Consider the following 12,360-nt stretch of genomic DNA (forward strand, 5'->3'; position numbering starts at 1 on the left):
GAATGGGGAGCCATCTTGCGATGGACTTGGTTCTAGAAATACGAGGTGGCTAGTGTGTGCAGCGATCTGGCCGCGAGAAGTGAAGTTTACTATGCGAGGGACCGTGCTCGACAATGCATGTGTGAGCGTTTGTTTTTGATTCTTGGGACCGAATTGAAGAGACGCTTTGAAGTGCTCTTGGTTGTGGTTTAACGACAAATTTATTGCTCAAGAAAAGAAGATGTTGGTGAATTTCGATCTGGGTTGATGGATTTCCATCTGAGCGTTAGGCTCGAAGTTTGGTTTGTTCCTTAAAAAAAAAAAAAAAAAAAAAATTAAAAAAAAAAATGATTTATCCACTTCTACTCTCTGACCTCGTAAGTAGATTCATTTGTACTTCTGGACTGGCTTGATCTAGCCGATGAAACTACTATTAATGATGTTTGAAGACATACAGAATTTTAAGGGCTGCGATATGTGAGAAATGGAAAATTTGATGTTTTGGACATTTGTTTTGACCATTTAAAGTGAAGGACTTTCCAACTGGTCTTCGTTACGAGCTTGTAAGATTCAATGTAGGTTGGGGGCTTCAAATTTCGATTGTAACTATGATATTAATTTTGACTTTTGGTTCTGTTACTTAAAGTTTCATGCGCATGAAGCAAGATTTTATATTTGAGGAGCTCCTCACTAAGGTAAATATGTATGTAGTTTCGGAGCAACCTAATCCATGTTTCTTTATTTCCCTTTTAATAATAATAATAATTATTTGATTACTAAATTTTTCAAACCTATTCGAGGGTGTTAGGTAATGTTGGAATGTTGTTTAGATGAAAGCTTTTCTATGGTTACTCGGTACTGGTGTAGCCATTTTGAATTATGGTGACTGTGTTTTGTTACTGTACGATGTAATAGAATGCACACGTGGGTGGGCGTTGCCCTGCTGCATGTGACAGCCGAGGATCTGATATGATTATTAACGGCTAGAACCATGTGCTGTGATGGTCATGATTTTTTGCCGCCGAGTAGAGGACCTGCTGCTGTTTTGTGATATTCGAGTGATTTAAGTTTCGGTCACTGGTGTAATGTTCTCTTATTTTATTTTTCTTGGTGATCATGTATCTTCATTTGGATTATTTCTTGGTGATTACAGAAGTAATATGGGTTGGTGGGCTATGACCGAGATTGTCATTAGAGAAGTTTTCATCTTCAAGAATGTAACTGTGAACTTCTAGATAGTCTTGCACAATGGATGACTCCCAGATGACTTACCTTTGTAAGTCACTTTTCTTTACGTTAGTGGTTTAATGGTGCACTAATAGACAGATTTCTTCCCAACAGTGTGAAGGAGCTAGGACCACCAAAGTAGCAGACATAACTAATACACAGACCCTTCAATCCACATTAATCATAAATTGAAAGAGATATAAGAGAAGTGATAAAATACAAACACTGCACTGTCCCAGGCAGCCAATATCACATGGTAAAACTCTCATTCTTATTCCATTCCTATGCCTTAAGTAGTTTAGATACAATTTGGTATCATTATACAATATGATTTGATTTTAATTTATTTTATAAAAGGTAAGGTTTGAACCCATCACTCTAAAATTATGAACTATCCTGCTAGACAATTTGCTTGGTTTCAACTAGACTTTTTTCAATTTCACTGCTGACGAATAAATTCAAATATTTTAATTTTTGTATTATTCTCTTCTAGAATGAGTGTGTATTTCTTTTCCTTACCTTTGTAAGTCACTTTTCTTTATGTTAGTGGTTTAATAGTGCACTAAAAGAAAGATTTCTTCCCAATAGTGTGAAGGGGCTAGGACCACCAAAGTAGCAGACATAACTAATGCACAGTAAGGTCTGTATGTTACCAACCATGTGAGTTCAAACCCACCAACTCCTGAATGCAGGCTTACAGTTAGAAGATCCATACTGCATAGCCAACTGGCTAGGTGCCTTTTCTTCTAGAGACATATTGTTTTAAGGTAATACATAACCAAACATGCAAAATAAAATGATACAACTTCTTACTCAGCCAAGTGTCTTCTTGTGCGACTCTGTTCAGCGCGGTAACTTTGAGCAACGCAGAAAACATCACCAAGGGAAGGTATACATGTTTCCAAGTACAACTGTGAGCTCTGAGTGAGGTATGCTTCTTCTCTGGAAACATACAACAGCTAACATGAGTACACAAGTTAATAATAGCTTAATGATATTATGAGAAGTACACAGAGATTAATTTCCTGATGAAATGAAAATGTTCAGGAGTAGCAACTACAAAGAACAATAATAATAATAATAATAATAATAATAATAATAATAATAATAATAATAATAATAATAATAATAATAATAATAATAATAATAATAATAATAATAATAATAATACAGGCTGTTTTACAGCAGAGGGTTACTAACTAAGAAAGGATAAGGAATAATCTTGAGCTGGAACACACAGGGATACATTGAAGACTTTGATAAGGTATATGAGAGGATCATTGAAATCAATTCAAGTAGGTAACTATTTACATGTACAATACATACAGTAGAAGATTTAATTATTTTACTATGTGATAGATTTTGTCTGAGGTACAACAGTTATAATTTGAGTCATCAGTCCACAGACTGGTTTGATGCAGCTCTCATACCACCCTATCCTATGATAATCTTTTCATTTCTACGCAATTACTGCATTATACATCTGCTCTAATATGCTTGTCACATATTCATACCTTGGGCTACCTCTACCGCTCTTACTGCCTACACTTCCCTCAAAAACCAGTTACAACAGTATATTGTTTAATTAACATAAAATTATACTATTCTAAAAAGGACAAAAAAACAACGTATACAATATGAAGTAAAGAGAAATAACACTACCCAGCATGATTTTTGCAGCAAAGCATCTGATACGTGATATTAACTAAATAAGGTCTCCTGATTTCAGAAATGTCAATGGTTCTATTGTATCACATCTAGTTTTCATGTTATTTGCCATTTACTGTCTGAAAATGTGTCATTGCTGCACAGTGCTGCTTTGTGATAACAGCGAATTAGCTGTTGTTAGAGTGGCCGTGGTTTGCTTTGTTAATGTTGCGTACGTTTGTCAATCCAAACTTCCTCCACCGACTACGTCCCCTCCATTGAATTAGTCAGATAACAGAGTCTATTTTTAGCTCGTGGTAGCGGCAATGCGGTGAAGCTAGTCAGTTGCATCATGAGTGTGGTAGAAGTCTGACCTTTTTATACTGTGCTGTGCTGCAAAAATGGCAAATGTGTCAGGAATTAGAAGAAGATGTGTGAATAAGCCAGACTCGTTCTGTTATGTGTGTGGGTGTTATATTATGAAGGGACAGAGTAGGCCAGCAACTGCATCAGTGAAACGTTTATAATATGCATATTTTAAGGTAAAATTAGGAGACTTGGACAAGTCGTGGGCTCCCCACGTAATTTGTAAAATGTGCCTTGAAAACCTACAACAGTGGAGCATTGGGAAACTTTAACTTTTTCGTAGCTTACAAATACTTTTTTCACCAGAATGAATACTCCCCTTCGTACCATTCCTATCCTATCTCTATGATACACCCTCCAGGTCCGTGAGAAAATTTCTGCATCCATTATATCATTTCTCAGCCATGATTCAACTCCTATTCCAATATCTGATAAGTAGATATATCTATTAAATTACTTAATTCTATTCCTTTCTTTACAATACTTCTACAGTTGAGTACTAACATTTTTATGTCATCCCTACTTGATTTCCAGTTCCCTGTTCCCTTAACACTGCTCCCTAGGCCACCCCGTTTCCCTGAATGTACCTCCATATAACCCTCTAAACAAATTTCCTAACTTATATGTACCACTCGGTTTAAGTGAAGGCCATCTGAGCGCAGATCCCTATCTCCTACCCACCCATTAGGATATAGAAATCTCACTCCCAGTTTCCCACCTACCCACTCCATAGTCTCATTTAAATCCCCAATCACCTTCCAGTCAGTATCCCTCCTACACAGTATTCCACTGACACCCGTGCTGCATTTACCAGGTCCCGCACATCCCCAACTATGTTGGTACTTATACCTGCTTGTCTTACATTGTTAGTACCAATGTGAAACACTATCACCTTCTCCTTTGCCTCCTCCTTCTCTTCTACTTTCCTCAACATCTGCATTAACCGAATTTCTGGATAACACTCTACCCTGGTACCCTCTCCTCCACACACTTTCAACATGTCTAACGATGGAATCCCCCATGACCAGAGCCTCAACCCTACCCACCTCACTTGATCCCCTCCCCTCCTGGTCAGCCCTATCTTTCCTGACAACTGCAGAAGCTACTTCCTCCTCCCTTTTCTCCATCCCATGACCCTGTTCCACCTGTCTTTTCCTACCCACTACTCCACATTTCCCTTTCCTACCTCTTCCCTTTCTCCTACTTCCACACTTCTCAGCAACAGTTCCCTGTTCCTCATCTTCCCTCGGTTGTTCTACCTGCAGTGATTCATACCGATTTCTCACAGACACCTGTCCTGAATTATGATCCTGAATGGAGCCCTTCCCCTTAAAACATTAGACCACCTGTCTTCTACAATTCCCCCCTTTCCTTCCCATCCTTCTTTTATACCTACTGTACCCTGTACATTGTTTGAGGGAGGCCTACTTTCCTTCCTGTCCTCTGAGAGAATCCTAATTATCTCCCTCAAGCTCTCCAACTCCTCTCTCATACTCCTTAATGCCTGGCCACACCCACAGTTCCTACACTTGCATTCCTTAGCCATTCTTTACTGAATAATGAAAAGAAAAGGAAAAATAAGATAACTTATGCTGTGCAAAATAAAAAATGAAAGGAAAGAAATATTGTCTAGGATAGTTCACAAAGATCACACGACAATAAGTTAATCAATATAGGCTACTACTACACTATAATACTACTTAATTGTACAATTTTTTATTCCTACAACACCCTAACAGGATGAAAATTGCTGTTAATTACTGGAAACAGAGAATAATACACAAGAATTACACAATTCTTAACTGCAGTTATGTCTACTCTAATTACTACAACAGAATTCTAGTAAGAGAGTTACTACGGATGCCACAGATACGGTATTATACTATACATATATTTCACAGTAATACAATAAACACACTATTTTCTAATAAAATATTATAATACGCTACAATATTTTAAAACTACGTTCAGACGTATTCTAATTACAACAGGTTATTACCAAGCACAAACAGAAAAGAAAATTACCATTAAAGTTCGAAATTCGCAAAACTACTCAAAATAATAGAATAGGCACTCTAATTTCTAATAAGTTACTATACTACACTACAATAATGTTTAAACTACGTTCAGTCGGATCCTAATTACAATAGGTTATTACTAAGCACAAATAGAAATGAAAATTCCAATTAGGCCTAAATTAGATATTTGCAAGAACTACCGGTACTCAAAGATTACCAACAAAGTTAAACACGCAGACAGATTAATATTAGTACTACTTTATCCTACTATGCTGTAATAGAAATGAAACCTGCCGTTTGCACAAAAATACACACGAATATAACAGGCAAGATACTATCTAATATACCGTATCTACACTACATTTCACAACTAAAATGTGGTTATGTGATTATTACAGATGGTGGATGGTGAATATGGAATAAGAGGTCGAAGACCTCTTGCGTTTATGGGTACGAGCCGGCGCGACACCTCCACGTGGCCCTCTCCCGGATTTTCAAGGTCCGAGGGGAAGATTGGGACACCGCCGCAACTGCGGTGCTCTTCGCGTTCCAAACCCTATCTCCCTGCTAGAGGATTCCAGGGAACTCGAACGCTCATGCAGAAAAGAAAACGCTTCCCCGATCTCCCGACGGCATCTCCGGGCCCTTTTGGGTTATCCCGACGAGCTACTCATTCGAGGGGTCCGACTTCTTACGGTTCCGCTGCTGGGTTCCGGAATAGGAACCGGATTCCCTTTCGCCCCATGGGGTCCTTGTAGTCTCAGACCCCATCGACATCGGATTTCTCCTGGTGCTTAGGATCGACTGATTCGTGTGCAACGGCTGTTCACACTAAACAGTTCTCCACGTCAGTCCTTCAGGGCCTCGCTGGAGTATTTGCTACTACCACCAAGATCTGCACCGACGGTGGCTCCAGGCAGGCTCATGCCTAGACCCTTCTGCGCTCACTGCCGCGACCCTTCTACTCATCAGGGCTTCACAGGGCGGGCCGCTGAAGCGAAACCGCGCACCCCTCATTGCCGAGCTGACGGCAGAGTATAGGCAGGACGCTTCCGCGCCATCCATTTTCAGGGCTAGTTGCTTCGGCAGGCGAGTTGTTACATACGGATTCCGACTTCCATGGCCACCGTCCTGCTGTCTTAAGCAACCAACGCCTTTCATGGTTTCCCATGAGCGTCCATTCGGGCACCTTAACTCTGCATTTGGTTCATCCCACAGTGCCACTTCTGCTTACCAAACGTGGCCCACTTGGCACTCCGATCCAAGAAATAAATCTCTCGTGGCTTCAAAAATGTTTTAAGCAAGCTGGAGATCTCACCCATTTAAAGTTTGAGAATAAGTGAGGTTGTTTTGGCCCCAAGGCCTCTAATCATTCGCTTGACCGGATGAGACTCGTTCGAGCACCAGCTATCCTGAGGAAAACTTCGGAGGGAACCAGCTACTACATGGTTTGATTAGTCTTTCGCCCCTATACCCAGCTCCGACGATCGATTTGCACGTCAGAATTGCTACGGACCTCCATCAGGGGTTCCCCTGACTTCGTCCTGGCCAGGTATAGTTCACCATCTTTCAGGTCCCAACGTGCAAGCTCTGGGTGCGCCTCAACTTGCAGTGAGAACGAGACTCCCCGGGAATGTGGAGCCACACAGCAGCACGGCCCATCTTCCCTCGGTCTGCATGAGGCGGGACCTTCACTTTCATTTCACCTTTAGGTTTAGTGTCAACCAAATGACTCGCGCACACGTTAGACTCCTTGGTCCGTGTTTCAAGAAGGGTCGTGAAATTACCCGAAGCTTCTGCGCTGCTGACGGGAGTCTACAAGATTCTTCTGTCCGAGGAATCCCCAAACCAACAGCTGAGCGGGGCCGGAGCCATGCCAGAGGTCCGCCGTCCATGCCACGTGCCCTCGCTTGTCAAGGGCTGGACGCCTGCCCAGAAGGGCGGTGAATCAACTCCGCGCACACATACCGTAGAGCCGTCGGCCGGAACACCGGGGGTCTGTCTGACTAAGACGCCATGCGACGCAGACGAACAGGCTACACACCCAGGCCTTAGACCGACACCCAATGGGCCGCAACGTCCAACGAGGGGAGAAGTGCGCCCACCGACCTCCCCACTACTACCCGGCCAAATAGAAACCAGTTACCACCCTGACGCTGGATTGCTCCGTGCAGGGGGATGGACCCATCTGGCCAAAGCAGGGGAAGAGGCGCAGATAAGGCTCGAATCACCCCGGTTGAGGTATTTTTGGGTTTCTCACGTTTACCCCCAAATGGTTTCACGTACTCTTGAACACTCTCTTCAAAGTTATTTTCAACTTTCCCTGACAGCACTTTTTTGCTATCGGTCTCGTGGTCATATTTAGCCTTAGATGGAGTTTACCACCCAGATAGAGCTGCACTCTCAAGCAACCCGACTCTAAGGAGAGATCCTCCCGGAAGCCGCAGCGGTCTCTATGGGCCTGGCACCCTCTGCGGAGCGTGGCCCCATTCAAGAAGAACTTGAACTTGCTGCAGGTTCCCGGGATATGTGGACCCTCCCAAACACCACATTTCTCGGCAGGGTGAACCTGCGAGATTCGGTGCTGGGCTCTTCCCTGTTCGCTCGCCGCTACTAAGGGAATCCTTGTTAGTTTGTTTTCCTCCGCTTAATAATATGCTTAAATTCAGCGGGTAGTCTCGCCTGCTCTGAGGTCGTGTTTGGTTTGTGCGTGTAGAACAAAATGTTCGGTCGCTGCACACACAGCACACACTTACGAACTTGGTCGCGGGGCAAGGGCGGTGAACTGGCGCCAGCAGACACAAAGACGCTGCGCGGACCAACCCTCCCGTCTCACACACTCTCAGTAGAGGTCTCGACCGGTCCTGCTCCACCAGGGGGAAGCTCTTTTCAGGAGACGCGGCGTGCGACGCTCCCACCCTTCGAACACAATGTCGCGTTCAGTTTTAGCAACCGACCCTCAGCCAGGCGTGGTCCGGGAACGGATTCCATGGACCGCAACGAGCTTTTGAAATGTTGATGTTCATGTATCCTGCAGTTCACATGTTGATGCGCAATTTGCCGCATTCTTCATCGACCTGCGAGCCGAGTGATCCACAGTTCAGGGTTATTTTCTTCATTTTTCGATCATTCTCTCCACGGTGAGTGGAGGAGAAGCAATCATTTTCATGGGTTTCTCGTCACAGAGCTAAGAAGTGTTTCGAGCATGGGCATTGTGTTCATTTAAAAGCTGCCCGTCGGGCCGAAGCTAAGATGGGTCCCCTCATGTTATCCCCATTCCACTGAGCGAGGGAGGTAGGTACCAATGCCGAACGCCTGCATCAAAGGAGACGTGGCCACATGCACCACGACACTTCCGCTGTCGGCAACGGACGGAGTCGCCGCTTACAGAGTACGCACGGGACTCGCCTGAGCTCGCAACAGCGGGCTCGGCAGGAGCCTCGTCGGAGGAGAGGACTGTGCGGGGCCGTCTGACTCCTCCTTTTTGAAATGTTTTTTGATAAAACAATTTTGGTAATGATCCTTCCGCAGGTTCACCTACGGAAACTTTGTTACGACTTTTACTTCCTCTAAATAATCAAGTTTGGTCATCTTTCCAGACATATCGGAAACTGCGCAAAGCAGATCCCGCGCACCGGTCCGAAGACCTCGCTAAATCATTCAATCGGTAGTAGCGATGGGCGGTGTGTACAAAGGGCAGGGACGTAATCAACGCAAGTTTATGACTCGCGCTTACTGGAAATTCCTCGTTCATGGGGAACAATTGCAAGCCCTAATCCCTAGCACGAAGGACGTTCAACGGGTTGCCTGGTCCTTTCGGACTAGGAGGACACGCTGATTCCTTCAGTGTAGCGTGCACGCGGCCCAGAACATCTAAGGGCATCACAGACCTGTTATTGCTCGATCTCACGCAGCTAGAAGCCGCCTGCCCTCTAAGAATATGTGTTGTCGCCAGTAGCATGAACGGATACCGCATGCGACTATTTAGCAGGCTAGAGTCTCGTTTGTTATCGGAATTAACCAGACAAATCACTCCAACTAAGAATGGCCATGCACTACCACCCACTGAATCAAGAAAGAGCTCTCAATCTGTCAATCCTTCCGGTGTCCGGGCCTGGTGAGGTTTCCCGTGCTGAGTCAAATTAAGCCGCAGGCTCCACTCCTGGTGGTGCCCTTCCGTCAATTCCTTTAAGTTTCAGCTTTGCAACCATACTTCCCCGGAACTCAAAGCTTTGGTTTCCTGGGAGCTGCGCACCGAGTCATCGGAGGAACTTCGGCGGATCACTAGCTGGCATCGTTTATGGTTAGAACTAGGGCAGTATCTGATCGCCTTCGAACCTCTAACTTTCGTTCTTGATTAATGAAAACGTACTTGCCAAATGCTTTCACTTCGGTCCATCTAGCGATGATTCAAGAATTTCACCTCTAACGTCGCAATAAGAATGCCCCCGCCTGTCCCTATCAATCATTACCTCGGGTCCCGAAAACCAATAAAACAGAACCGAGGTCCTATTCCATTATTCCATGCACACAGTATTCAGGCACAGCCAGCCTGCTTTAAGCACTCTAATTTGTTCAAAGTAAACGTGCCGGCCCACCTCGACACTCGATAAAGAGCACCGCGGTAGGATTTCATTGGGGTCCGCCTACGGCGCGCAGGAACCGCATGTGGATAACCATGGCGGCCACGCACTTTCGACTCGCCACCACTGGCAGGACGACCCACGAACCATGCCAGTTAGACACCGATGAGCGATGAACCGACAGTGTGAGACACAAATCCAACTACGAGCTTTTAACCGCAACAACTTTAATATACGCTATTGGAGCTGGAATTACCGCGGCTGCTGCCACCAGACTTGCCCTCCAATGGATACTCGTTAAAGGATTTAAAGTGTACTCATTCCGATTGCGGGGCCTCGGATGAGTCCCTTATCGTTCTTTTTCGTCACTACCTCCCCGTGCCGGGAGTGGGTAATTTGTGCGCCTTCTGCCTTTCTTGGATGTAGTACCCGTTTCTCAGGCTCCCTCTCCGGAATCGAACCCGATTCCTCGTTACCCGTTACAATCATGGTAGGCACAGAACCTACCATCGACAGTTGATAAAGCGGACATTTGAAAGATGCGTCGCCGGTACGAGGACCGTGCGATCAGCTCAAAGTTATTCAGAGTCACCAAGGCAAACTGACCGGACGAGCCGACCAATTGATTTTGATCTAATAAAAGCGTCCCTTCCACTTCTGGTCAGGACTCTGTTTGCATGTATTAGCTCTAGAATTACCACAGTTATCCAAGTAAAGTGGTACGATCTAAGGAACCATAACTGATTTAATGAGCCATTCGTGGTTTCACCTTAATTTGGCTTGCATGGCTTAATCTTTGAGACAAGCATATGACTACTGGCAGGATCAACCACGGAGCTGGCTCGCTCAAGAGCCGAAACCGAGCGTTGTAGCCCGCCGCCGCCTAGTGCGGCCTGCGGGACACAGACTTGCTTTACTCTGTTGGGCGGCCGAAAATTTCATAGGCTGCCGAGCACAGGCTCTCAACCGGCCGGCGTGCCTTCACTAGGGATCGGATCCCTTCATCCATCGTCACATCTCCACTTCGGCCGCTGCTGAGGCCGGCAGGACCGTACGAGAGGCGTACGACACAACATTCTCACACCCAAGTAAGGGCGAGCGGTTACCAACATTATTGAGCGCCGCATATGAGCCTGAACACTGCGTGTGCAGAGGCTCGCAGCACTGCAGTCGTGGGCAGGGAGCCTGCCGCTCTCGATTAATTAAGAACTAGTAGAGTTAGTAATGAGATTTAGATTTTTATTCTGGAATGATATGAAATGAATTTCAAATGTTTAAACGGCGCCAGCAGACACACAGACGCTGCACGGACCAACCTTCCCGTCTCACACACTCTCAGTGTAGGTGTCGACTGGTCCAGCTTCACCGGGGTGAAGGTCATTTCAGGAGACGCGGCGGTGGCCGTGGCTGCACAAACCACGACACTCCCACCCTTCGAATGCAATGTCGCGTTCAGTTTTAGCAACTGACCCACAACCAGGCGTGGTCCGGGAACGGAATCCATGGACCGCAATGTGCGTTCGAAATGTCGATATTCATGTATCCTGCAGTTCACATGTCAACACGCAATTTGCTGCGTTCTTCATTGACCCATGAGCTGAGCGATCTACCGTTCAGGGTTTTTTATTTCATTTTTCGATGGTTTCTCATCACAGAGCTAAGAAGTGTTTCGAGCATGGGCGAATGAGATTTAGATTTTTATTTTGGAAAGATATGAGATGATTTTCAAATGTTTAAATATAGTAAGACTAGGATGGTAGGTGCCAAGATTATGAGTGGCAGTAGGTGTTAGTAACCTTAGCATGTCATTCAACGGTGGTAAACAGAGATGAAGCAATGACAACAGAACAATTTAGGATTCATAACTTGAAGAAAAACATTTAAATATGAATTATGTGTCATTTTAAACAGTGATATGATTGATTTTTAATTTAATTATTATTTAAATATTGTGATGAACTAATTAAATATTTAAATATCAAATGATGATGTGAAAACAAGGTGTTAGCTCATATCAAGATTGAAATTGAATAATATTAACCAGCGCTGATAAAAATGATATCCTTGGGTAATATTAATTGTTTGATTTATCAAACAGATATTTTGATTAATTATTTTCTCTTTTCTTATGCATTAAATTAGGTTAATAAACTTGTTATTTTAGATTTTTACATGTGTGAGTAATTGATTTTTGGCTATTATTGTTGGATAACTTAGTCTCAAGTGGATTTTTGCAATCTTTGATGTTACGTGCGTTGGAAGAATATGCGATAGAATGAAGACATTCATCCGGTATTGAAATTATGTCTCATTGAGGTCGAATTTCTCTTCTGAATTCACGTTAAACTGATTTATTTGCATGAAGAATTACCCTGAGAGTTTATTGAGCAGTTGGAGTATTTTTACTTGCGTCGCACCTGGACGCGGGAAGGGTGCAAGAATGATCAAATGTAAGAGTTTTCCTAAAGATCTGGCACTTCACTGCACATCCCAAGTAGATCTTGGTTACAACAGGTATAATTAATTGTGGTACATTTTCC

The 12,360-nt window shown here is 44.0% G+C and overlaps 1 protein-coding gene, 1 non-coding gene and 1 pseudogene across 2 annotated transcripts in view; all 3 read right to left on the reverse strand.

Moving 5' to 3' along the window:
* AsnRS (asparagine--tRNA ligase) overlaps nucleotides 1-12,360 on the reverse strand; it is a 214,577-nt gene that overhangs the window by 89,749 nt on the left and 112,468 nt on the right. Inside the window, exon 7 of the mRNA XM_067136961.2 lies at nucleotides 2,020-2,148. Coding sequence (XP_066993062.1) covers nucleotides 2,020-2,148 — 129 coding nt within the window. The remainder of the gene's footprint in view (nucleotides 1-2,019; nucleotides 2,149-12,360) is intronic.
* On the reverse strand, nucleotides 8,191-8,345 carry LOC136858934 (5.8S ribosomal RNA; annotated as a pseudogene).
* Nucleotides 11,287-11,441, reverse strand: LOC136858921 (5.8S ribosomal RNA). Its single transcript, XR_010858700.2, has one exon. It is a non-coding gene; the product is annotated as a 5.8S ribosomal RNA (ribosomal RNA).

Source organism: Anabrus simplex, chromosome 1 (assembly GCF_040414725.1).
Source record: "Anabrus simplex isolate iqAnaSimp1 chromosome 1, ASM4041472v1, whole genome shotgun sequence".
NCBI lineage: Eukaryota > Metazoa > Arthropoda > Insecta > Orthoptera > Tettigoniidae > Anabrus > Anabrus simplex.